The following is a 25,738-nucleotide window of genomic DNA, read 5'->3' on the forward strand; positions in this document are numbered from 1 at the left end:
GACGCGGGTGCTGAAGGACAAAGATATCCGGCATTTAGATTGATACCCGGTTAATGTTACCTTTCATTCCGAAACACATACCATATGATGAATGTTCGGAATTATGCATGATTGCGAGAATTAGGGTTCTGCTCACGAGTGTCCATGTCGAGGAGCACAAGTGGTCTGTTCTTCGAGAATTGGCGATGGCGTCGCCACGATGGGAAATTTGTAGCACCTGGTCCATCGCGGACGGACCAGAAGCATCGCATCTATCGCGACATGTCACGATTCGCGACGTCCACAGCAGTGACGACGGTGCTGGAGGCATGGGGAATGTGCGCATCCGTCTTGTTCCTGGCCCCGAGAAGCAGTCTTGTGAAATAACAGGTGATGATTCTGTCTTGTTTCACGGGTGCGAAATAGATGCGAATGCGTTCGTTGATCTTCTCGCACTTTTCTTGGTGGTGGGAGCTCTGATGACATACTTGGTGCGATCTTTTAATTTGTTGGTTTCCTTTGATTAGTTATGTCCGAGAGGTAACTTGGTTTTTAGGAATTAGAAGAAGAAAAGAGAAAATGGCACGATGATGAGTTTCAGGGTATTCATTTCAGCCTGGAGTTAAAATTTTGTGAATGATCAGCGGGTGTGTTCTCTTTTCGATGGGCAATCCTGCATTGAAATTCCCAGTACCTAGTTTCGATGCTGTAGCTGTGATGAGTTAGTGAGGTTGACAGCATTGACGTATTGTCGCTAGCTTACACTGATTTGGACTACAATTTTCTGCTTTGGATTGGTCTATTCATTTTGGTGTGACTGAACTGGAGACAGTTTGCGGATTCAGACCTTTGTTAAGAACTTCGTTATAGAATAATGATCGATTGCATTACATCTTGTAAATTTCAAGTGCTGCAGTTACTTTTCAGCAGCAACAGCACGCTATTTACAACATGGAGGTGCTGAGCACAGCCAGGACTTGTGAAGCGTATCGTCAAAATGAGGGAGAGACTGATGCAGAATATCTCTGTACCGCCCGAGGGCAATTGGAGACCAATGAAGAGAAACCATATTTGTACAGAGCTGGAATGAATGTGGAAGATCCAGGATTTTGCAAATCAGTAACGATCCGATTACTTTCTCTTCAAGATAAGTCTCAAGTAATCGTTCAGCATATTCTTATTGTGGCCTCTCCTGGTCCCTTTCTGGCTGGAGGGTCGCGTCAAGTTTCTGTTCCAGAACAGGCAGCGATTGGTGGAGGGAATCCAGCACCCTCACTTGGATCATTGACCCCATTCATGTTGCAAATGGCAAAAGGCTTTTCAATGCCTGACATGATGAATAAAATGGCATCCAGTGGTGATCCTGGTGTACAAGGTTTTGCTCATATGTTTCAATCTCAACAACGTGGAACTTTACCTCATGCGGAGCTCGCTATGCGTGCGTTGGCATTGAAGACAGAACCACATTCTTCTCCTCCAAATTCACTCCCACCTGTAAAAACCGAGGTTTCCCTAGAGGATGTATGCCAGCGTCTCGAAAGACTTGAAACTGTTTGTACACGCATCGAGTCATCTCTGTGCAAGACATTGGAATCATTTGAAAAGCGTTTGCAGCTTCTAGAAAATGGGCTTGATAGATCTTCAGGGACTTGATACGCCAACCACCGTCAATGGCTTACAAGTCTGCTTCGGAGGGGTTCAATCAGCTTGGAACCACTTCAATGGGTGGAATGTACACTTCCTTTCAAGTGAGGCACAAATGCTTCTGAGACACGTTTTGAGGACGTACTGGCATCTTGATATGTCATCATATCAAACTATTGTCCTTGGTGCTATTCCTTAAGGGTCAGCTAATCCTCTGCCTACTGCTACTTCTGTTTTAAGCTAGGTGAGGATTGTATTGCAGACAACTGCAACTTCACTTTCTGCAGTCTCTCAAAGCCGTGCAGAGCACCTGTGTTACTCGGTGTGCCGCAACACTTCAAATGGCACCATGTGCACCATCTATTTTAATGCTGCTGAGTAGCACATCAACAATGCATGCCCCTGTGATAATTACTTCAGCTGGAGATTTCAATGCATCAATAGTTTTGAGTTCATGCGGTGACAGTTCTCAAGTAGACTTGATTGTATTCCAGATAAATGAGAGTTGACATGTACTATGGATTTTTGACGCGTTACTGGTAATTTGAGATCATTTCAGACAGTTTTTTGTTCCTTTCATCCGACGCTCTGTGTTCGAGGCGTTACGATCCTCAGCCATCTTGTAATTTGAGACACTCAAAAAACCTAGAAGTGATTCTGATTATCTTTTGCATGTCTGACTGTACTTGGGGCTTTCTTTCAGCGTGGAGCCGTATCTACTACACGAGAAACGTTATCTATTCGACAGAATTGAAGTGCAACAGCTACACACTATTGGCTGGCAATTCTGATTAAAAAAATTGGTAATAATGAAAGAGCTGCGCTACAAGGACGTTTTTCGACGTTATTATTCTCCAGCTTTGCAAGCATACTTTCCAGTCCCCATCTCAGTCCTACTAAGCCCTCATTCCGGTTCTCTGTCTTTGTCCTCCGAGGTGCTTGCTCTCAACTCTTGTTATGGGCTTTGTGCTGCAGGCAAACAATGAGCGAGGAAACGTTTCTGCTACAAACGGTGCTTTTAAATTGAGAGGGGTGAAGTGTTTGACCAGGCTTTGGAGTTCATTTGCAAGTCCAATCTAAGGGTGTTTTAGCAGACCTAACAGATCTAATTAAGGCATCTACGACCTTCATATTTTAATTAAGCAATTACTTGTTGGAAATTTTAGGTCTGCAAAAACACATTATTTCCATTTCCATTTTCATTAATTATTCCAAAATGCAAGCCATGGCAAAAGCATGACAAATTTAGGCTGGAATGTTATCGAATTAGGATTATTGCTACATTGTTATACTATTGTGACATCCATGGGGAGATAAGTGAAACTTGGGTACTACTAAGTAAATTTATATATGTATTCTATTAATAGTAGATAGTTAAGATAAGGTGGAGCAATAAGAAACGTATTTGAATGTGTGTAGACAGTAATGAGTGGAATATGTGATTTTCACACTTTAACCTTTAAAATAGCTCACACACAGAGCAGTCAACAAGAGTGGACTTCTCCTAGACTATTTTAAAACGTGAACAAATAATCTTTAAGTTCCCAATATGCTACTTCATCTACTTTTACCTCCATTACATACCAAATACAAACTCAACGAATTTGGTGACAGTCGATTTTTCTGGCATGGCAAGCACACCAGACGACCGGGATCCATTTTCTGTCCGCTGCACATAATAAGGGCGCTGGGACACTTGCCCGCTGGCATTTGCCGCCCCCCAACCAGTTGATCGAGGAGGAAGGATCATGGATGCTGGGTGCTCTTGCCTACTAGTTAGAATTTGCCGTTGTGCCAGGTCCAAAGACTTCACACCAACAATAAGAGAGCCATTCAGCAACATCCCATCCTTCAGCAGCGCCTTCTTGGCATCATATCGGTTCTGTGACAACAAACAACCACCCTTCAATCGCAGATGGGCCATCTCTAGAAGGTTGAGCCTAGAGACATAACACACAGGCTGCCTACACCAAAACTTAACAAAGCGTTGCAGCCTTGAAAATTTGAAGTAGAAGAAAACATGAGAAGCAGTGTAATCAAGCAGACCCGTTCAGTTACTGCCCACAGGAAAGCCAGACTAGGGCAATATGTTCCGCATTATACTGGTATAATACAATAGCTGAGGGAAGTAGTTGAGCGAGATAACAATCCTCCAAATCAATTTAGAAGTAGAGACTGACCTGATACTGAATGTGTATCCAATTTGCTCCACCAGGTCCAGAGACGTGATCCACGATAGGCCCACATTTCTCGAACTCTCTCATGACAGTGTTTGTTTCTGCTGCTCCGAATCTGCAATAGGAGAACCAGCCTCGGTTTCAGAAACCCGAAGCTTTGTGCGTAGGTTCACAACAAAATGTCCCATTTGGGCACTGTACTTCAAAATGAGACCGGATTCAAAATATGGTCACCGGGTAAATGCTGAATAAAAATATTTTCAAAGGAACCAGAGATTAGTCGCCGCTAATCTTCCAAATAAAAATATTTTCAAACTTGAGAAAACTGTTAACAAGAGTGCCTTCACTCGTATATGCGATTATGTGAAAATAAATTATGCGGTTTAGCAGCCTGCAATAGGATAAAGACGGAATGGTACCCAAAAACCGTCACCCACTCATCGCCCTCCATAGCATCGGCGGCGCAACCAGAAAGCAGGACCTCGGGTCGGACAATATCTCGAGGAGGTTCTAAAGCGAGCAAACCTCCCAGTTTCTGCTGCGGTGGTTGCACAACCCCAGAAACGGGACTACTTCCGTCTTTTTCTCCAGTTCTCCCTAGGACACCTTCGTGTGTGCTGCGATCTTTCGAAGCTGACCACCAAATTGGGCTACCTATTGAGTCATTCTGGGGTGGAGTTGGGGGAGATGCAGAAAACATGGGACTGCCCATGATTGGATCAGGGTAATTGTAGCTGTTATAATCTCTTTGCTCACTGCTAGATGGGGTCCTAACCGGAGACCGACCCTCTGTGTACTTCATAGACTCGAGACTCCTGTATGTTTGGTCAGCCACGGGTGCAGCATCGACAGATCTCTCAACTCTGTCCTCCAAAGTGAACATAGGAGGGGGAGGTGGATCCATCCCCCCGACGTTTTCGCGCCATAATGCTGCTACAGCAGCAACTTGCCCTGGTGTACCAAGATCTCTACGAGATGCTGGAGCTCTAGTGACAGGGGTTGCCGATAAATCCCGGTAAAAAAGTGATTGTGACCTCCCTTTCATTGTGCTCCGTGGGACTGTGCCTGGAGTATTCATATTATAACTGCGTTCTTAATTCAACCCCGCTCTAAAGGAAGAGAGGGGGCGGTATGGAGACACAGGACCTGAGCTCTGCTCTGCTTGCCTCCTGTTCATGAGATAAACCTTTCGTAAGTAAACCCTTTAACACCCACACCTCTGCGGACTCATCAACCCACGTAACAAGTATTTCACAACGTCGTAAGAAACAATTTTCAGCCAATAACCCCAACCTCGAGAGTCTCGCGGGAGACTGCGGTCAGAATTCAAAACAACCCATCCTGACGAGGCATTCCAAATGATACTCCCGTCGAGACTCTACCTTGCACCACAGAGCAAAGAGTACAGAAACTGATTGCGAAACTAGGGCAACACAGCCTACACCTCCCTCATAAGTCGTCAATGTGTATCACTACCAAACAAACAAGAGGAGGTACGTCACAATAGAAACAAAAAGCCTCGACAAAGCTCAGCATGTCCACAAAAAGTGCATCCAACCACTGAATAATGCGACAACGTACCTGATGACTGACACCCTTGGCTGCCGCAAATTCGCCGTCAAATGTATACAACATTCACCCTCGTAGACAGAAGATCAGAGAAACCTCAGCTGCGCTTCGAGGTCGAACCCCTCCAAAATTGGCAATGACGCGAGCTCGGCTACGAAAACTCCCGAATTATGCCGCAGCTTAGAATTTGCTCCAAGGATTTTACTGAACACGAGATCGGCAAAACGAGGTCGCAAAACGAAAAACAAAATCGAAACCCTAAATGGAGGGCTGGGTGTAAAGTGTAGTGAGAGAGAGTGAGCTGGGGATTAATTGAATAGCAACGGCCATGCGAGATTTCCGATCCAGTCTCGAAAAGGACGATGTTCCCATCCATGAGAACCAGGTCCCCTGGGAGCTGTTCCCGAGGCTTCCAGGAATCGTTGTTGCGGACGATCAGAATGGTGTGTCGGTGGCGGTGATTTGGTGATATGAGTCGGTAGCAAAGCCCGTATCCTCCTGGAGGCCCATAATTCCCCTTATGCTATAAAATATGGTTGTTGCATCCTTGAATTTTTCAAGAAATCAAAACAAAATCAAATGAATGAGTTAACACATTTTCATGTTCCTAAATTAGAAAAGTAGATAAAAAGTTCGAATCATGAAAGTAAGATGGGTCAATTTAAGAATCATATGGGTTGATTTAATATTCTATTTTATTTATACATTGTTATATCACTAAATATGACCACTTCATTTCTTGATTCTAAAATTTATAAAAAAAATATAATAATAATTTAAAATATAAATTTGGCAATTTATGATGTATTTTTTAATTTTTTTTGTTGAAACCATATTTTAAAAATATGTTATTTGTACATTCTAAAGATCAATGATCTTTATACCAAATAGGGAAAAATATATATCTTTCCTTGTTTTTCCTCTCATAATGTTTTGGATGATATTTCCAAATATAAAGCTTGTTAAGTGAGGCTTTTTAATTTGAACCAATCACAAAATTTAGAAGTTGAAGCCTCTCATGTTCTCTCTTATGTACAGAAATCCTTTAATAATAAAAATATGAAAAAAGTTATATTAAAACTTAATTTTATATAAATCATTCACTTCAAAATAGATAATAATAATTTCAAAAATAATAAATCATTTATTTTAAACTCTATTGGTTTCATATTATAGTTGCAAATTACCATACAAATTTGATTGTTTAAGCTTGTTAAATATTTTATAAAAAGTTTTTGAAATAAAAATATCATATAGATCAACTATTAAATTTTTAAATATTATACTAAGAATTCTTGAATTAAATGTTAGTATTTAACAATAATATTGATTATGTCTTTGTTATGATTCTTAAATAAACAACAGGTTATATGAGTAAAAAATTATTTTAAAGAAAAATTAAAGATTTTTTTATAGAAATGAGTAGCACTTTTAAAAAGTTGCATCATGGCTTTGTTAAATTTTATATATATATAATAATTTGGTTTTATAATTCAATTAATTTTTTTTAAAACATATAAGATGTATTTATTTTATAAAAAACTAATTATAACATCCAATTATATAAGTTTAGGAATTTTTAAGCAATGAAATGATCTCATTGATATCATATTATATGTAACCAAGGCATGACTTTTAAATTATAAGCATGCATTTATAGATAAGCATAGACAAACATGTTCTTTTAATAAAAGCAATAATACTTTCAAAACTTAAAAGAATGCATGATGATTGCAATTGCTTTATTTTGGCCATTATTTTTTTATATGTAATTTTAATATAATTATATTCATTTGGTTTCAAAAAGTAAATAAATTGACTTTAAAATGTTATAATATCTTTTTATTTTTACTAATTATTAAAAAATCTAAAACATTTGATATTACATGGTCTTCAAAATAAAAATAAAAATAAAGAATACCTTTCAAAATTATTTAAAAAAAACTTATAACTATATTAGTAGTAAAAACTTATATCTTTTTTAAAGATTTTTTCTACCATTGTAGCTAGTCTTTAACTATTATATGCATGTCACCAAAATTTACTTATAAGCTTCAAAAAATATTTTTAGTATTATATTTAGTAATTAATATATTTAAAGCATTAAAAGTTTTAGATAATTATTTTGTTTTTTTAGATAATTTCAAACATAATAGAAATATAATTCTAATTCTAAAAACATATTATCTTTTATTATCTTTTAATAGAGTTTTTATAAATAGAATCAAAGAAATCATTGTTATAATATATATTTAGTAAAATAAGTTAGTAATTTCTAATATCTAATTTATATATATATATAACTTCATATTAATTACTTTTCATATATAAAATATATTATTAAAAATAAAACCTTTTTTTTACATAACATCTTTTGTATTAAAATAATTCAATCTTATTTTTAAATTCTCAAACATTATTGTCAATGAATCCACTAGCTTAATTTACATTTTTTGGATTTATAAAGTTGTAATAAAAAAAATGTTCAATTTTTTGTTGGAAACATTTCTTATTGCTAGAAGGAAGTTTGCTTATTTCAATAAATTGCTTGGCTAACTTGATTCAATAAGGCATATTAAGCAAGGAAAAAACCATATAAACAATGATACACAAATTGATTACATACCAACTCTAAGTTAGTTTTGACTTAAGATATTAGAACTTAGGTATAAAATTCATGAATTAAAATTCCGGAACTTATATGAATAGGTTTTGTCAAAAACTCAGTAGAAATAAATAATTTTTACTAAAAATAATAAGTGAGCTTTATTTAATATATTAAGATAAAAAATATTTGATCATTAAAATTTTGATATATATAATGAAATACTAATGCAACCTAGATTTTTACTAAAGATACATAGATTTATATTAAAGTGATTCATTCTATCTTATCTATTATTACATCATTTTAGTCTCCATCCCTATTCCCAATTGTTCCCACGTTTCCAATTGTCATTTCTGTTCTTCCCATTCTCCTTGTTCTCAACCTACTTTCATTGAGACTTCATGGTTTGTAAACATCAACAATTGTGATATGTTCTTTGATTGTTCTTGTTTTTCTTTAGTAACTTGAACAAAGTAACGAGCATACTCTAGTGGAAAAATCTTATCTATATAATAATGAAGCTTTAGACATACTTGTAGAAACAATTTAAGATGCTTTGCTTTACATGAAGGATAACTTATCAAATCATCATTGCCAACCACTATATAATAATCACAAAATAAATGTCCATAATTTAAGACTCCTAGTCAATAGAGAAAGTTACAACAATGTGAGCAGGAGAAGTATAAGGCTATTATTACAAGATATAAGAGTGCTTCATTAGAATCCTCATCTTGTCTTGGCATTTCTTGAATCTCAAAATTAATTTCTTCTTCATCACCTATAAAAGCTTTCCCTTTAGAAGAAGAACTAGATTTGTTGACTGGTATAGGTATAGGCCATACCAAATCCATCTCCTTTGTAATATAAAGTTTGTTGACGTTGCTAGTTGAGGAATTTCGAGTACACACACTTCCAAATTTGGAACTTTGATTAAAAGAAGTCATGATCTTGGTATCAATAGACGATGCTACTTTTGACGTCTTTTTCAAGGGAATTACAAGCCTGTTGATATCAAAAGATATATTTTTGATGTAGAGTCCATAATCATCAAGTTGAGGAGAGAAAACACCTCCTTCCTTTTAAATCTCTCTAGATTGGATAAGATACTTGTCATGAGCAAATTTCAGAAGAATGAAGTAAAATTGTTTGCAAATTTTAAAAAAGTTTATGTAAGGTCATCAGTAAAGATGACAAAAGCTTTTGAATACAGCCCTCATGGCCTTGTAAATGCACCAAAAATAAAAATAGTAACCACATGTCATCTTTGGCCTTATATCAACCTTGACTTGCTCTTCAAATACAAGGAGAAATGTCTTCCAAGGGGCAAGGATTGTGTCATGCTCTACTTAACATCCCTACGCATTATTCAAAAAAACATTTAAAGAATGCCATAGTTTATGCATGATCTTGTATAGCATTCAAAAAATATTTGAAGATTGCTACAATTTGCACATGATTTTGCAAAGTTACTCTATGTGGGTCAATAAGCGTGACATTTCTACACATACTAACTTTTGTCAATAGCTTAGGAATCTGCTCAATGGGCTTATCATCATATCTAGGCTCTTCATCAAAGGCAGATATATTAGTGGATCAAATGAAGTGCAGAAGTTGTACAAGGATGGCAAACTAAGTGACCTACTTAAGAATTTCCTTGTAGTTCAGATTGAGAAAGCTTGCGATGGCTACAATAACATCTAATTTAAGCTATGCACGGATTGCAACAATTACAAGATGATCGTAGAAGAAAACAAAGTTGCTTGCCATTTGGATTGTAACAAAAATGGATTGATTAGATTTATACTCAATGATGTTGCCAAAACAAGGATGGGAACAAAGGGGTGAAGCTAAGGGTAGGGGTAGGGGTAGAAATGAGGAACAACTGGGAATGGAGACAAGGCTAAAAGGGTCCAATGATGGTTTAGACATGTGGGTTGATTTAGTAAAAATTTGAGTTACTTTATCATTTCTCTTTCTATATATATATAAAATATATATACACACATTATTAATAGTTATTTAAATAGATTTATTTTTTATTTAATTAAAATTTTGTTATACAATAATAGTAAATATAGAAATTTTGAATACAAATTAATTATGCATAGTTGTAAAAAGAGGGCAAAAATAAATTACTATCTACGTTAGTCCAAATATCTGCTTCGATGCTCAAAAGTCCAATATCTTGTCAAATTGTAGAAGTTCCATAAATGTGTTTGGGTGCTCAAACAGAAATAGATCATTACATTGTTACTAATTCTTAAAGATCATAGTATTAAATGTAAAATATTAAGTACAAATATACCTTTATTATATATGTTCTTTTTTTTGACAACGTTACTTGCAGACTTCCCACAAGCTTTCAATGTGGGAAGAGAGAGGACATGCACAAGCCATCGAAGCTCGGGCTCTTTCTCTCTGACTCAACTAATATGAGTCATGAACTTAACCCCTATTTGAAAGTACTCCCATGAACAGGTTTCATGCTGGAAAATATAGTATATATTACATTGCCGTTCGATCGGTCATTAAAGCAGCTCAAGATCTTGCCGTAATTCCTGTCCTTCAGCATGCATGGTTCAAACCTACATGCGTAGAATGGGCTATAAGAGTACTCTCTTCAAATTCAGGGAATATATCCTCCTCAAATTCAGTGAACACAAGCTTCCACAGGATGGACCAAATCACAATGTCGCTTCAATGCAGCGCAATCGTAGCTATCACCTGGTTGTTGAGTGAAGTTCTGTGGGGATGTTCAGCTGCTTAACAGTGCCGTCCACAAACTAGGAACTACTTGGAAATTTAAAAAATCCAAGAAAATAAGAGTACATGCATTTTAGTGTCCGAAACCTTCTTAATTGAATTGCGAAACGAGACCATGGAGTATCAGCACTAGAAAGAATAAGCTTAGAATACATCCGGGTGAAAGCGTCCTGGCATGGAACTTCCTTCTTGTGCCTGCCGAAGATGCATTGTAAGCGAATAATTGTTCAACTCCAGAGTTCGTACTTGTTCTTGGTACTGAGTAAGAAGTTGTTTCACATGCTGAAGCTCCAGGACACGGCCTTCGTGATCTTGGTGCCGCTCGTGTTGAATAGCAACAGCTCTTTTGAGGATCTGGTTGTCATGAATCAGCCCACGATTATGTTCCTTCAGGGCCACGTTCTCCTTCTGAATGTCATCGATGATGGCTGCAGAGCGGGATAAAACAGCTTTTTCAAACCCCTCTAGGGTACACATAGCCCTTGCGCGGGCGTCATCCAAATCACTTGCATTCTGCATTTGCGTGACTAAAAGCTCCACCCATTTAACCCCCTCTGACTGAACAGTTGAATTAGTGTATTCGGCTTCTTGTTGTTGCACTTGCTGCGAGCGACCCTCGTCTAGGCGGCTTGGGAATGAAGATAACGAAGGACTCGAGCCAGAAGCATCCTTCTCGTCAGGATGTGGTGGGGTCGCTTGTTGTGATGAATACAAGCGCAACAGATTCAGGCTCTTAATAGCATAATCTAGGTCGTTGTTAGAAGCCTCCAAAACCTTCTCCACCGCTTGTTCTTCCATATCGGGAAACAGGGCATGGAGTTGTGAGAGGAGCAAGCCCGCCTCAAGGCGAGGCTCGAAGGACGGGCTACTACCCGAAGGTGGCGATGAAGTTGCACTAGCAAACCAGATCGGCGAATTTCCCTGAGCAAACCTCAGGCGCTTAGAAATTGGTGGCGAGCTGCGCAAATCCTCAAAAAGCGACCGCTTTCCGCAAACCGCGGCAGACATCGCATCCAACAATCCCCCCAACGCGCCCTCTCCGTCTTCAACCCCTCACAACTCTTTCCTCTTCTCCCTGCGCCACAACCCGTTCCTGCAGAAAGTATCCCTTCACGCCTCCTCCACCATGCTTTCTCGCCAACTTGGGAAAATCACAACAAAACAAAACAAAAAGAAAACACAAAAGCAGCGCTCCGCCAACCCTCTTGAAGCGCCTTCTTATCTTCTTCCCACTACGCCCACGCAACTCAAAACAAAGAGAACATCAAACGCACTCTCCACTCCCGCTGTCGCTCCCCTCTCCCATTCCCTTCAAGATCGCCCAATCTCGCTCCTGCGAAAGCACCGAATTGGCTTACACACATAACCTAAGAATTCCTGGCCGAGCTTGACACCAACAGAGGAAGCGAGAAGCACAAGGGTACGAGGTAAAAAGGAGACGGAGATGGAGGACCAGGGAGGAGGAGCGGAGAAGGGGACGACGATGGAATGCGATAGAATGCGATTACGATGGCGATGGGGGTTTTGGTGGTGCGAAAGAGAAAGGCCCCTCCTTCCTTCCCCAATGCTGAGGGGAAAACGACTCTAGGGTTTCATGCATCACGCATGCATGCTTGCTGATGGTGATGTTGATGGTGATATGCGCTTATGAGCATCACACCTCCTTCCTTCCTTCGTGCCTGCCTATGCCCATGCTCTCATTCCAAGACACGAGACACATCATCCATCGTCCATCTGTTCGTCCGCTCATCCACCCCTTCATTCGTCCATCCAACCATCTATTCGTTCTTTATATGAGATATCTATTCATTCATTCATCTATCCACCGCCCTTACTTTATCCGACGTGGCGTCATTTGGGGGGTTTTGTACTCTGATTATCTTCTATCTTGTCGTATCTAATTAATGCGTATTTCAGTTCAGAACTTTAGTCATAGTGTGTGGGTGCCAGGAGTAGGAGAGTCGAACCTTCGTCGATGGGGCCGCTGATTCGGTACAGGACCAGGTCTGACAACTTGTTGGGAGATCATTTGTCAAGCAAACGCGGTTAAACCAATCTCTCCTTAATAAATAAATAAGTTAAATTATGATTATAGAATATGATGTTATGTATGTGTGTGTATATATATATGTATATGTATATGTATGTATAAAAAGGTATTGTTAATGCCTTCACAATTCTTACTACTATTGTCACAATCTGTCATCCACTTGGACTTCTTTTTAATTTTAATTTTTTTAATTCCAATCAAAAAAATCTATTCACATCTCTAATATATTTTTATTTTTTATTTTAAAAAATTAAAATAAGTCATATTTAAAATTTTAGTAAAAATAAGTTATGGTGGCAATAGCAATAATTGTGGGGACATCACCATCACCAACACCATGTATAAAACTCAGGAGATAAAAGTTTGATATGTCAAGAAATATGGTGTAAGGTTTTCATATGTTTCATGGCAAACAATGCAACTTTTTTACGTGCCATAGATGATTAACAATCCTAATCATACAAAGTTTTTATTTTCCACTTCTCATTTTTTTTAAATTATTTAATAGTGAGAAAATTTGAAAAATGATCAAATTGGGATGTGTGGCTTGTGAATTGTTTTATTCAATGTGAGAAACATGATTTTATGATTTATTTTTTTTATTTTTATTGTTTTATAAATGTGCACTGTATATGAATAATAAGATACAAAGTATGCCTTTTCTTAGAGTTTTTAGGGGATGGGAAAAGTTAGAGTGGAGTATCTTTTAAATTCATCATTGCATTGTAATATTCAAATAATTGGTGTTTCCCAACTGCCATTCTGTGAATTTCATTTTAAGATAGAAAGCAGCAAACTCCAGTGAAAAAAAGGATTGCAACTGTCATTGGTATTAAAATCTCTCCGCTTTCTTGTGCTATACTGTCTACCTTTTATTTTATTTACAATTTGTGCTTTGTTTTTAGAAAACATAACAAGCCCTAATCTTCTATTCATGATCCATCATTCTCTTGCACCACTAACATGGTTGAGGCAAGTAAAATCAAATTTGTTTCTATTTCCCTTCAAACTGCCTTTCAACTACTGCCTATGTATTTTTTTATTTTAGATCCACAGGGTGACACATTGTGTAGTTGGGTTGGTTTAGGGATGTTTTTTTATTTTTTTTATTTATTTTTTTTTATTATTAGGCATTATGCATTGGTCTATTTTTCCATATAAAGTATGGATTGAGAAATTGAATGAAGAACCCTTCTGCTTCTGAAGTGTAATTTGTTCATAATGTCATCTTGACAAACCAATTCTTTGGACTGGGTTTTATTTTTATTTTTATTTATTTTTAATAAGTCAGGTCTTCCTTATCTGTTATGTCACAAACAATTTATAGTGTATATTTTTGGTTTGTCATTACCGCAATCAAACTCAAGAATTCCCAACACTAACACCATCAATAAGCAACAAAAAATAAAAACCACTTTGTTACTATTACTTTCAAATAACCCAAAGTGATTAAAGTGTTTAAAAAATAAATAAAAACTATCAGAGATGAAATGAAAACATATTGGGTGTGAGAGATGATCCACAACCCAAGTGTTGTATGTCATCAACACAATCTTATTACAAAAACCACCAACATTTGCAGCTATGCTGCAATTGCTATATATAGAGTGCTACTAGGATGTTTTCAAAGCATGCTGTACAATTATGTAGTTTTGGTTTCAAAGAACACCTAAAACCTACAGTATAAATTTACTAAGACAATACAAGCAAAATTCCTTAGTTTTGAAGCTCCCAAATAACTTGGTTATAAAAAATTAAGAAAAGAAAAGAAAAGAAAAATATTTGCCTAAACTAGATAGAGTGCAAAAGTTTATATTCTAACAGTATTTAATATGATGAAAATTTCTCTCTCTCTCTCTCTCTCTCTCTCTCTCTATATATATATATATATATATATGTATGTATGTATGTATGTATGTATGTATGTATGTATATGTCCAAAAATATGTACAGAAGTAAATAAATATATACATGTACAGATAAAATTTGAATATGAGGTACAAGTCTAATCAAAAATTGATTTAGATTCTATTATTAATATGTATGATTTATTTTTATTTTTATTTTTTGATCATGTGAACCAATCTAAATCTTTGTTGTTATCTTAATGTTGTTTAAAAGTAAAATTAAATTTATAATAATTTTCACTCAATAGATTATAATATAATAAACACATGAAATGTCTGCATGTGTAAGGGATCAAATGGTTAGTTCTTTAACAGCCACTTTAAAATCAAATTGCACAAAGCTTGTTCAGAAACTGGTGAATTGAAATAATGAGGAGAGTTTGATTGTCCTGAACCCCAACTTGTAAATTTGATTCATTTATTTGGAGATAAAACTGAATATTGATCTATATGAAACTGGATGTGTGTAACTTACATATTCTTAGGAGATCTTTTAACGTTAATATACACAATAACACGTTGATTCATAAATAAAAAAAAGAAAAAAGAAAAAAACAAATATATATATATATATATATATATATTTACATATTTCAAACAAACATTGCAAGTATTTCACACTGTTTGATATTTTCTCTCTGAGGAGCTAAACCTAAAAGAATTCTTACCTTTTCTCAAAAAATCACATAATTGCAACAGTTGGTTATACTTCAACTTGTTTTGTGACATTACAAAACTATGTGAAAATCTTTATTTTCTGTTTCTTTTTAAAACTCTTTCTGTTGTGTTGATAAAAATTTAGGAGCAGGAAAGAATAAAACATAAAACTATTTGGTTGAATACAGAGAGCTATCATGGTATTCTCACAACGATTGGCAAGTATGAAATTGAAGGATGTGCCAAGCTTCATACGAGCACGTGCTAATAAACAGTTCATAGAAAAGCAAACATGGGGTTTTTTGAATAATTACAATGAAAAGTATATCAAAACTGGAAGCATTAAACCCCTGAATGATGTGTTAATTTCAGTTTTTGTTCTTTCTTATGCAATTGGATGGCCGACTGAGATTCGGCATCTAAAGCATGCTGAAGAGAAAGCTAGAAAATCAAAAAAAGAATAAACGCTCTAAAAATCATTTGTTTATATATATATATATACACACACACACACACACTTACAACTACAATTTAGAATATTGTAAGGAACTCTGAATACAAGAATAGAATTTTCTGACTTATGCTTTAAAATAAAATAAAATAAAATATTGAAGTACTTGATTATGTGATTATTATTTAAATGAATTATATTTTGAGCCGATACATATAAATATATGAATAGAACATAAATTTTGTATGAAGCACGCTTGAAGTTGAAGCTAAACTGATTTTGAAATTATCAATAAATCATTTTATGTAGATTGCGATTTGATTGATCATTCTCAGAGTGTTTGTTAACAATGGCTTCAACATAATTAATTTCATGTTAGGTGCATATTCAAAAAAATAAGGTTTTTCAATTTATATATATATATATATTTTTCTGGAAACACATTTAATATTAAAATCAATTTTTGCTAAAATTGAGCTTTTTGACTGAACATGAAGTAAAATAGAATTTTGAGATATTGTGTTTTTTCATCTGTAATCTGACTTAAGAAGGAGAGTTTACATATTTTTTTTGGGTGTTGTAGATTTAACCTCAAATGGAAAATCCAAAATTAAAAATTTGTAACATGCCAAATGTTGCAAGTAGGTTATCAAATGTAGCAAAGTGATCTGATTTGGATTTTTATTATGATTCGTATATTCATCAAAATTCCATGACACAAATGTTTTGATCACGTTGAATGTATGTTATATGCAAGATTAGAGAAATTGATCAATTCTAGTGTGAGTATTTCTTTCGAGGTCTAAACAGAATTATACTGTCAATTTAATGAAAAAAAATCTGCAAGGATTTTCATTCTGATTACTTTCTCATCTTCAGTTTTTAGATTAATGTTGATTTATGTGTGTATATGTGGGTATGTATACATATATTTCAGTGGTTAAATTGTGACTTTTTTAGTACTGATTTTATATCTTTGAGAGTCAAATTCTTTTGAGAAAATAGGGTAGAAAGTATTGTTGCGAAATAAAATTTTAAATCATTTAAAAAAAATCATACTATTTACATGATCCAAAAATATCATAAGTTTCTCATTTTTACGAACATCATTGTTGAAATTTGATAGGTCGTTCAACATGACTTGCAACCAGATGTATGAAACTTTGGTTGAAGAAATAATAGAAGGTACTGAACTCTAACATTATCATAAGAAATAATAGGTCGGAATAGTTAAGAAACAACTCACGTAAAAATGTCTTGCAAGATACAAGTAAATTATTCAATCGTACAAGTCTCACATTAAAAGATACAATATTCTATTTCAATTTCCTTCATACAAACACTACTTCCAATATTGTACCACAACTATTCAATGTTCATAATATAATAATAATAATAATAATAACTAACACACACACACACACATATATATATATATATATATATATGTATGTATGTATATGTATATATATAATTCCACGGGATTTCCAAAGGTCCCCTAAACCCTAAACCAGTCACAGTTCCAAGCACAGGCTTCTCGACTCTCGCATCTGTTCCTGATTTGCTGCACGTAAGAAGAAGGATTAGATTCCTATTCCTTGCTGAAGCGCCGCATCTGTTCACGAAGCTCCAATTAGCTGAAGCTTTCGGTGTCAATGGCCGCTGCGGTGTTTGTCCTGTTTTTGGTTTCAAGCTTGGTATAGTCATGAAGATGCTTGTCATTGCTGCGATTGTGCGTAGTTAAACAAATGTTGTCAACCAATATCATACTTCACCATCAACCTTTCAGATATCCACCATCTTACTCACTAATGTCTATCCACTGATGCAACAATATCGCAAATGCTGCAGCACGCTCTGAAAAATAGACTGTGCATGAAACTGTGTCGTGTAAGTGTTTATTCAAACTTCTACGTGTGAGGTGTTGTTCAGTGCCTGATGATCGACGGCTTTGAAGAGATGTTTCGGGCTTTCTTTAGATGACACTTACAAAGTGTCGCGAGGAATACTTTAGATTCAATAAGTTCACAGTTGCAAAGACTTGTGAGTACCAAACCAATCGATTCGGCGCAGATACTTTTTGTTTACATCAGAGAGAGAACAAGAAAAGAAAAGTAAAGAAAATTGGCTCCTAGCAGCAAAGCGTCCTGCACACAAACGCTTTACTGAAGAATTGCTCCGGATGATAAGACACATATTTCTGATGGTCATGGTTTTAGATAAGCTTGCATCGAGATTTAAAGACCACTTCACATATTTCAGACGTTGCGTGTTGCACCTTGCAGCAGACGAATTCCATTCAGGACAAAATCTTCGACGTCAAGTGGTTCGGAACGAAATTCATCGAAGCCGTGTGACTTGTGAACATCGAAGCCAAGTGTGACACTAGCAAACTATTGCGGTGAAGAGTTCTCAGAACATATGCGGAGAGGCCTTAATCGTTGAAAAGCAAGGATGGATTGATTTGACTTGACTTTCCAGTTTCAATTTTACTGTCACGCCGTTTGTGTCTCGGCGAGTGCGGTGCGGCAGCCGCCAAACAAATGGAAAATCACGTCGCACCTAAAATAGACATGATTCGTAACGATACTGAATTTCCCTCTGTTTTCGTTGTTGTCACTGGTGACTGCACTGCTGAAACGTGAGAGACTAAAGGGTTTGGATGATCCCGCACCACTTTTGGTAAGTAGGAGTCCCCGATTATTCTACCAAGCTTGCAGCTGCTGCCTTCAAAAGCGGAAAGAAGAGGGATCTGGCACAGTAGTGGTAGGAAACTAGTTTTTACATCGATTTCACGACAAACTTTGCTATCTGAATAATGCGAGAGTCACGGCGGGTGGCCTCAGTCGCCCTGAACATCGCCGCAGTCATTGCATGCGAGTTGCAGACGCTCTTGCTTGTCTACGTAAACTCGAGAAATTCTAATATCTTCCGCCTCGCACTTATTTGCTTTGCAGCGCTTGTTGCTCCATGTTTGTGTGTACTTTGCTTTGATCTCGAGCACAGAGATGAGAATCGCTTCTCCTCCGCACCTTTCTTACAGGGTAAACTTTGCTTGCTCAGATTTCCCACCTCAAATGTGTGATTCTGTACAAACATCAATCTTACACTCACGAATATTCAGGTGTTCAACTTTGACAAATCCTTCAGATGCATGCGCAAGAGCTTTTTAACATAGTATCTGTTATGTTATTATACTTCACAGATTTAGGCATCCAATACTTGGCTCATATTGTTTAGACCCGTTTCAGATTGTAGAGGTTCGTAGTGGGGCTAAAACACAATCGTAAGAGACTGGAAGTTCTTATAAAATCAGAATACCGCCTTCCATGGGTCAATGCTCAGAAACTTGATAGCGTCGTTTTCAGTTTCACTTCACTGCTTTTTGTTTTCGAACTTGAATGGTCTCAAAATGCTACATGTCTAACAAATTTGACATTACTGACAGGTGCAAGTGGTAGCTACAAATCCGTGAGTGATACAAACTGCTCCGAATCGTAAAGCTGGAGCGTACTTTTGTGGCTGGAGTGTCAAACTGAGAGTTCACTAGTGATTGATCTGTACAGACAGGTGCTTCGAAGTAAGACTTTCCGGGAAATTTTGAGATAGTATTCGCATTTTCACATGATTTTTCTCGATGCAAGAGTTTGAAGTATGTGGTTATGCAGCTGTTCCGTTTAAATGGGAATCTGCTCCAGGAAAACCTATTGAAGAGGCTGTGGTGATTCTGCCGGCTACGTCTGACCCATGGATGAGTCCCCTCCGTCCTCCTCCGGGCTTTCGAAAAGCTGTTAAGAGCACGAAGTCCACGGTTGAAGTTTCTGGACCAGAACCTCCAGTGTTGGCTGAGATGAAACTCGTTCAAAAGATCTTTAAGATGTTCCACGGACTCCGCAGGAAATATGGTGCTTCAACGGCTTCCTCAGTATCCGAAGCTTCCCGAGACATAGCGGACAGGGGCGAATTCGGCAAGGAGGACCTAGACAGGTGCTACGACTCAAGTGCATCCACGAGCAATTTTTCTGTGAGCACATTCGGCCATCAAGAAACATCATCTTCCTTCACCTCCATTGAGTCCTCTTCCTCAGATCCCTGCAGAACACATTTTAATAAAGACCCTGCTACTTACTCCTTTCGATACAAGACTAGGGCCCAACCATCCTCATTCCGTTTCGACGATGTAGGTGGTCTTTTTGGAAACGACTTGAATGGATCTGATGATAATCACTCTCTTCCTGGGCCTCGGGAATCAGTATGGCACGATTTTAGCGGACCATTAGAGCGTACTTGCGTCCCACCTGACATGCAAATTCGAAGATCGCACAGTATCTTAGTCCCCACACTTTTGTGCCATTCCTTGCGCAATTTCAAGCAACTCTCATTCGGACGCACACTTCGACGGTCAAAGGCGACGAAACAACTAGTCCTAGAGAAAACCTAGACGTGGATACGGTTGTTCTAGCAGCGGATGTCTCTGTCAAATTTCCACTTCAATTTTGCAGTGCGGTTGATCCTCCTCCTGAGAATGTCGCCATCTCTGCTCAAAATGGCAACAAGTCAGCGACGATCATCAAAGCAGAGCTGTGATGAAGCTTCTACTACGGCAGACACAGTTGGAAATTCCTCTTCAAGCATGCTGATATGGTTGCATCCGAATCTTCAACACGGATGGCAGTCGAAAATCCATTGCGACATTGAGAGCAGAGTGCATCAACAACAACACCCTACAGTAGGGTCTAGTTCTAGAGCTGTGAGAGCCATTTCTTCTCTCTGCGTTCGTTCGACAATCGTGCAACACAAATTTCTATCCCTGCAAGGATGTAAATGTAGATTGGCAAAGGACAATTTCGCAACGAAGGCAAGCTTATTTTTTCAGAGAGTATAATTACAGGTGACTCTGCAATTTGCGTCTCTACACATGCAAACGATAAAATGTTTCGTAGGGTAGAGAGCTTTTACGGAGCAATTGTAAAGCTGTCTTGTTCAGTCGATTGCCATTCGCACAGCTTCTCATGGAAACGCCATTGCAAGAATGGGAACACAAAGAGATAAAAAGGCAAAAAGAAAAGAACGAGACAAGAAAATGATGGGAAAACAGAATGTAGAAAAGAACAGAAAAGAAAAGAAAAGAGAACGGTTAGCATAAATACTCTTCAAACCACATTTTTAACAGTCTCCCAGGATTCGTGTGGCTTCAATCTTTTCTTCTTTTTCTTCTTCTTCCTTTTTTAAATACCTTTTCACATTTTTTTGTATTTTTGAATAAAATTAAATAATCTGATATATTTTTTTGTTTGTTTACTTATTAAAATTATAAATACTTTTTGATATTTTTACTTATTAAAATTATTTATTTACTTATTAATTGAATTCAAAGTTTACTGATTGTTTGTTTGTTTTTTTTGTTTATTTTTTTACTTACTAAAATTTTATGTTTATATGCATTCATTAAAAAATAAATAAAAGATAATTTACCAACCTTATTTCCACATTTAATACCCCTGAAGTTGTTTTTGTAAATGAAACTATTTATTGAAAAATATTGAGATAATTGTGTTTCATCTAAATAAATTAAATCAAAAAAATATTTATATTCAAATTGTAATTTGATATACAACCTTATCCTTAAGCTAATTAATATCATAAGTTGCAAAAAAAAGTATTAGTTATTAAAGGTTGTTAATTTTTAATATGACTTTAAACAAAAAATTGATTAATTTTAATCATCGATTTAATCATTCAATTAACTATTAATGTAGAAATATCTACCAAACGAATTTTAGGCAAAAAGTATAAAAAGACAACCATACTCCTTGTAAAAAAAGCATTAATTCAATAGTTCAATCTTCTATTCATCTAATTTTTTTTTATGTTCTTTTATCTACTTTTCTTTTCTATCTTTTTCATCTATTTTTCTTTTATCTCTCTTTACCTTTGTTAGTTAATAAAAATCCAAGAAAAATATTATTTATATTCCTTAAATATACTAAAATATCAAGAATATTCATGTATTCTTAATAACAGCAAATATATCTCTTAATTTTTGTGATAATAGCAAAGGTATCTTTGTTGGTAATAAGTTATCACCAACATTCCTTATTTAGTTGTCATTTGGGGCCTAGAGTATAGGTTGTACAAATTTTATTACACCCATTTTCAACTTTTTAAGAATTGCAAATTTTTTACCCTATTTTCTTTTGTTGCATTGTAGACTACGCCTTATATTGCACTTTCATCCACATTAGAAGAATTGATTAATAAAAAAGATGATACATATACAACCAAGCATCAACTGCTCATTAATCATACTATGGTAATTCTAACTTTTGTTAATATAATATTGGTTGGATAATTTAAAAACAAACACCATTTTGGTCAATTTTTTTTTTGAATCCATGAAAGACATGTTTGCAATTCTCTACAATGATGTAATAAAGTATTCTATATGAATAGTAGGTCAAGACCTCTTAGAAATTCTAAGTACATCTACTCTATATTCATATAATAAAAGAAATGCTACATCTATTTGAATTTTTTGCTGAAGACCATGTATATAGACAATAAAAGAAATATTGTCCTTCAACCACAAAATGATCATTATTTGAAGAGTAGATTATATCAATCAAATCACCTCCATATTCATGATCACAAATATTTTGAAAATAAAAAATACTTACTTGTGAAGAATCCATATTTATTTAAAATTTTGAAGTTTTGAACAAATAAGGCAAAAATATGTTCTTTTGTTTGCAATCATTAGTAAGGGAGCATCTCACTATTAAATAACATTAGAATTCCAAATTGGAAGCCAAAATATTGAGAGGACTCATTTGCCTAATGACTAAAAATTTGAAATTGGTGATATGCTCTTCATATTATTGTTATCATTTTTCCTTATAATTTGCAATAATTAGGCCATATGTAGTAGACATGGGCCATCTCAAGAGTTGTAATGACAACTACTAAATCCAAAATCTAATTTTTTATTATACAAAGTACCATGGATGTATATATATATATATATATATATATATATATGCAAATAATTATCTAAATAATATAAATAGATAGAAGTAAATAAAAATACATAAATTTAATAATATCTTGTAAAAAAAACTTCTTAGAAGTTTCACAAATGTGGTTTCACCTTTATACATGTCTTAAGATGATTGATAGATTGAATACTTGGCCAATAAATTAGCCATGTGTCAAACGTATTGGTAGCTTATGGTGCACATATAGGAAACTTACCTTGTAATTTAAGACATGTATCTCACAAATTTGATATACGTTAGAGGTCCTATAGAATAGTATTATGTAGCTTTTAGTTATATAGTATATATAGGGTTAAGATTGAAGCCTTCTTCACTCTTGCTGACTCTTTTTTTGCTTTTAGTTTAATTTAAAGTGTATTTAATTTTCTTGTTCTTTAGCAATAATCATTCTAATTTCTTTTGAATATACATACTTTCTTATTTCTATATTATTATCTTTCTTTGAAAAAAATCTCACTTGTTTATTTGCTTCATCAAGTTCTTGTCTTTGATAAATTGACAAGAATACATATACAATATCAAAGCTTTATCTTTTCTTGATTAAGAGTAGATTACCACTTTTTCTTGATAAGACATAAGCATATTAGAAGTTGCAAATTATCCTCTTCTAAACTCATATTGTTTTTAGCAATTTCTTTATTCTCAAGTCTTTTCTTCTACTTATTTAGAGCAATATTAGATATATATATATATATATATTTTCTAGTGTTCATGGCTAAGTTTATTGAAAAAAAGAATGCAATAGCACAAATGCAAGAACAATGAAGAAAATTAACACTTGCAATGTATCAACTCAATTTACTACCACAAAAAGGAACAAAATTGGGAGAAATTGAACATATAGAGATGATTAGAGTTGCTTCAATATCTCCACCAAATCATGCTACTTTTCTTATGGTGGAATACTATTGTAGTATTTAAAAATCAAGAATTGCATTATTTGAAAAGATCATGGTACAAGATCAAAATTTTAAAGATTCATCAATCAAGTGCAACTAGTGATTTAACTTCAATTCTAAAACTATTCAACTCTAGGATGATAATTTAAGTTTATTAAAACACTACTTTCAGATTCTACATTATCATAGTTTTTATCTTTTCTTGAACAACAAGATCCAATATTGGATAATTTAGAGGTCTTTTTGGCAAAATTTTGATCTATATATAGAGAGCATGATGCAATTTGTATTGCAACCAACAAGATTCATATTTTGCAATAAAGAAATTAATTTGTAATATTATATGTTTTATAATTTTAACAGCTTAATTTTGATATCAAGTGATATGATGCTACATTTATTAATCAACTTCTTTATGGATTATAATATAAGGTAAAGAAATTAATGCTCAACTTATATGATCTTCAAATATTGAGTCAAATAATTGATTTTGTTGTGAAGTGTGACAATTGGCTTTATGAATTTCAATCTCAAAGTTGTAGAAGTAGAATTCAATGTCTTTAGAATTTAATGGCAACACCACCACCTTCTCAACACATATATTTGGAAATAAACAACATAAAAATTGATGTAGTATATTTCAGACTTCTTATTGAGTAAGAAAAAATTTAACATTGTCAATAAGAATTGCGTTTGCATTATGGAGAACCTGAATACACTACTTAACATTATTCAAAGAAGAAACACAACTAAAAAATGAGAAATATGGCTATCAAAGAGGATAATATGTCAGGAAACAAATTTATCCAATAATAGTAAGGATGGTGCGACTAGAACCTTATACAACACCTATTAAAGGACCTATTCTCTCTTCAAAATCCTCTCTTTGTTTTACAATAGATATTTACTTAGAACCTAAAGATTACAAAGCTTCTACTTTGGTAGATTTAGAAGCATCAACTTATTTTTTAGATGAAGAGTATATTAAAAGATATATCATATATTTAATAAAATAAACTAAATATGTTTATATAGAAATCATAGATAGTTTTTTATTATTGTATAATGTGAATTCGTACTTGAAAATATATTAGGCACTTAGTTATAAAAGATTAATAGATAATACAACAATAAAATCCTACCATATCTAATAGAATCTTAATTAAATTCTAAGTAATTTTTAACAATCTTAATCAAATTTTAATCAATTTAAAAGGAATTAAAAAAAAATCAATAAAAAAATATAAAGAATTTATAAATTTATCTCAAAAAAGAGTAAAGAAATCCTATAGAAATATAAAAATAAAACCTTTAAAGAAATAATGATAATATTAAAGAAATATTATTATTATTATTATTTTATAAAATTACAAAGAATCCTAAAGAAATATTAAATATATAAATTTTAAATAAATCCTAAATAAATCTTAGATAAATTCTAATCAAGTATTCATATATTTGTAATCAAATTCTAATAAAATCCTAATAAATTTAAACAAATCTTAATAAAATCCTAATAAAATCTTGATTAAATCTAAATAAAATTTTAGACCAAATTCTAAGAAAATATTAATGAAATCTAAATCCTAAATCTAAATTTCAAATAAATTTTAAATAATTCAATAAAAAATCTTAACTAAATCTTAATCACTTTCAAAAGATATTTTAAAATCCTAATAAATATTAATCAAATCATTGGTTGTGAAAAAAATCTCACTTAAATTTTAATCCATAAGAAATTAAGAAGTATAAAAAATTTGAGGAGAATTGAACTCACAAATTGAAAGAAAAGATCCAAAACCTTTCAAATGTTGGTTGCCCTCTTTTTCCAATTTCATTTTTGATCTTTTGATAGAATTTTTTCCTTGTTGAACCATTAAATTGCTTCAAAACTTGGTTGGTGTATAGATTTTTAAGTTTAAATTATTATCATCAATTTTTATTTTAATCAAATTGGAAAATGTTGAAAGATTTCA

At 34.5% G+C, this 25,738-nt stretch overlaps 3 protein-coding genes across 6 annotated transcripts; 1 reads left to right on the forward strand and 2 right to left on the reverse strand.

Annotated features, from left to right (window-relative positions):
- The first annotated feature begins 90 nt into the window (after positions 1-90).
- On the forward strand, positions 91-2,857 carry LOC112282450 (uncharacterized). 4 transcript variants are annotated; one of them, XR_002969902.3, is made up of 4 exons: positions 93-369; positions 896-1,867; positions 2,327-2,426; positions 2,599-2,857. XR_002969902.3 is itself a non-coding variant. In XM_024520038.3 (2 exons), the coding sequence occupies exons 1-2, from the start codon at positions 108-110 to the stop codon at positions 1,630-1,632; spliced, it is 945 nt and encodes a 314-aa protein (XP_024375806.1). In that variant the 5' UTR covers positions 91-107; the 3' UTR covers positions 1,633-2,185. The 4 variants fall into 4 exon arrangements, 2 of the variants coding, with proteins under 2 accessions (XP_024375806.1, XP_024375804.1); XR_016502965.1 differs by having other exon boundaries at positions 896-1,824; XM_024520038.3 differs by lacking the exons at positions 2,327-2,426; positions 2,599-2,857 and having other exon boundaries at positions 91-369; positions 950-2,185.
- Positions 2,858-3,049: 192 nt separating this feature from the next.
- On the reverse strand, positions 3,050-5,684 carry LOC112282449 (nuclear pore complex protein NUP35). Its single transcript, XM_024520035.3, has 4 exons — positions 5,382-5,684; positions 4,220-4,969; positions 3,804-3,915; positions 3,050-3,505 (listed from the first exon to the last, which is right to left on the reverse strand). The coding sequence occupies exons 2-4, from the start codon at positions 4,876-4,878 to the stop codon at positions 3,200-3,202; spliced, it is 1,077 nt and encodes a 358-aa protein (XP_024375803.1). The 5' UTR covers positions 4,879-4,969; positions 5,382-5,684; the 3' UTR covers positions 3,050-3,199.
- Positions 5,685-10,255: 4,571 nt separating this feature from the next.
- Positions 10,256-12,381, reverse strand: LOC112282863 (uncharacterized). The gene has a single exon (XM_024520978.3). The coding sequence runs from the start codon at positions 11,749-11,751 to the stop codon at positions 10,888-10,890; it is 864 nt and encodes a 287-aa protein (XP_024376746.1). The 5' UTR covers positions 11,752-12,381; the 3' UTR covers positions 10,256-10,887.
- Positions 12,382-25,738: the final 13,357 nt, after the last annotated feature.

This window comes from Physcomitrium patens, chromosome 5 (genome assembly GCF_059467195.1).
Source record: "Physcomitrium patens ecotype Gransden chromosome 5, ASM5946719v1, whole genome shotgun sequence".
Classification (NCBI taxonomy): Eukaryota; Viridiplantae; Streptophyta; class Bryopsida; order Funariales; family Funariaceae; genus Physcomitrium; species Physcomitrium patens.

Coding starts and splice junctions, on each gene's coding strand:
- LOC112282450 (XM_024520036.3), top strand. CDS start 108: ATGATTGCGAGAATTAGGGTTCTGCTCACGAGTGTCCATGTCGAGGAG. Junction 370..895: donor GCAGTCTTGTGAAATAACAG/GTGATGATTCTG, acceptor CAAGTGCTGCAG/TTACTTTTCAGCAGCAACAG.
- LOC112282863 (XM_024520978.3), bottom strand. CDS start 11,751: ATGTCTGCCGCGGTTTGCGGAAAGCGGTCGCTTTTTGAGGATTTGCGC.
- LOC112282449 (XM_024520035.3), bottom strand. CDS start 4,878: ATGAATACTCCAGGCACAGTCCCACGGAGCACAATGAAAGGGAGGTCA. Junction 3,916..4,219: donor GAGTGGGTGACGGTTTTTGG/GTACCATTCCGT, acceptor CTCCTATTGCAG/ATTCGGAGCAGCAGAAACAA. Junction 3,506..3,803: donor GGATACACATTCAGTATCAG/GTCAGTCTCTAC, acceptor TTGTTGTCACAG/AACCGATATGATGCCAAGAA.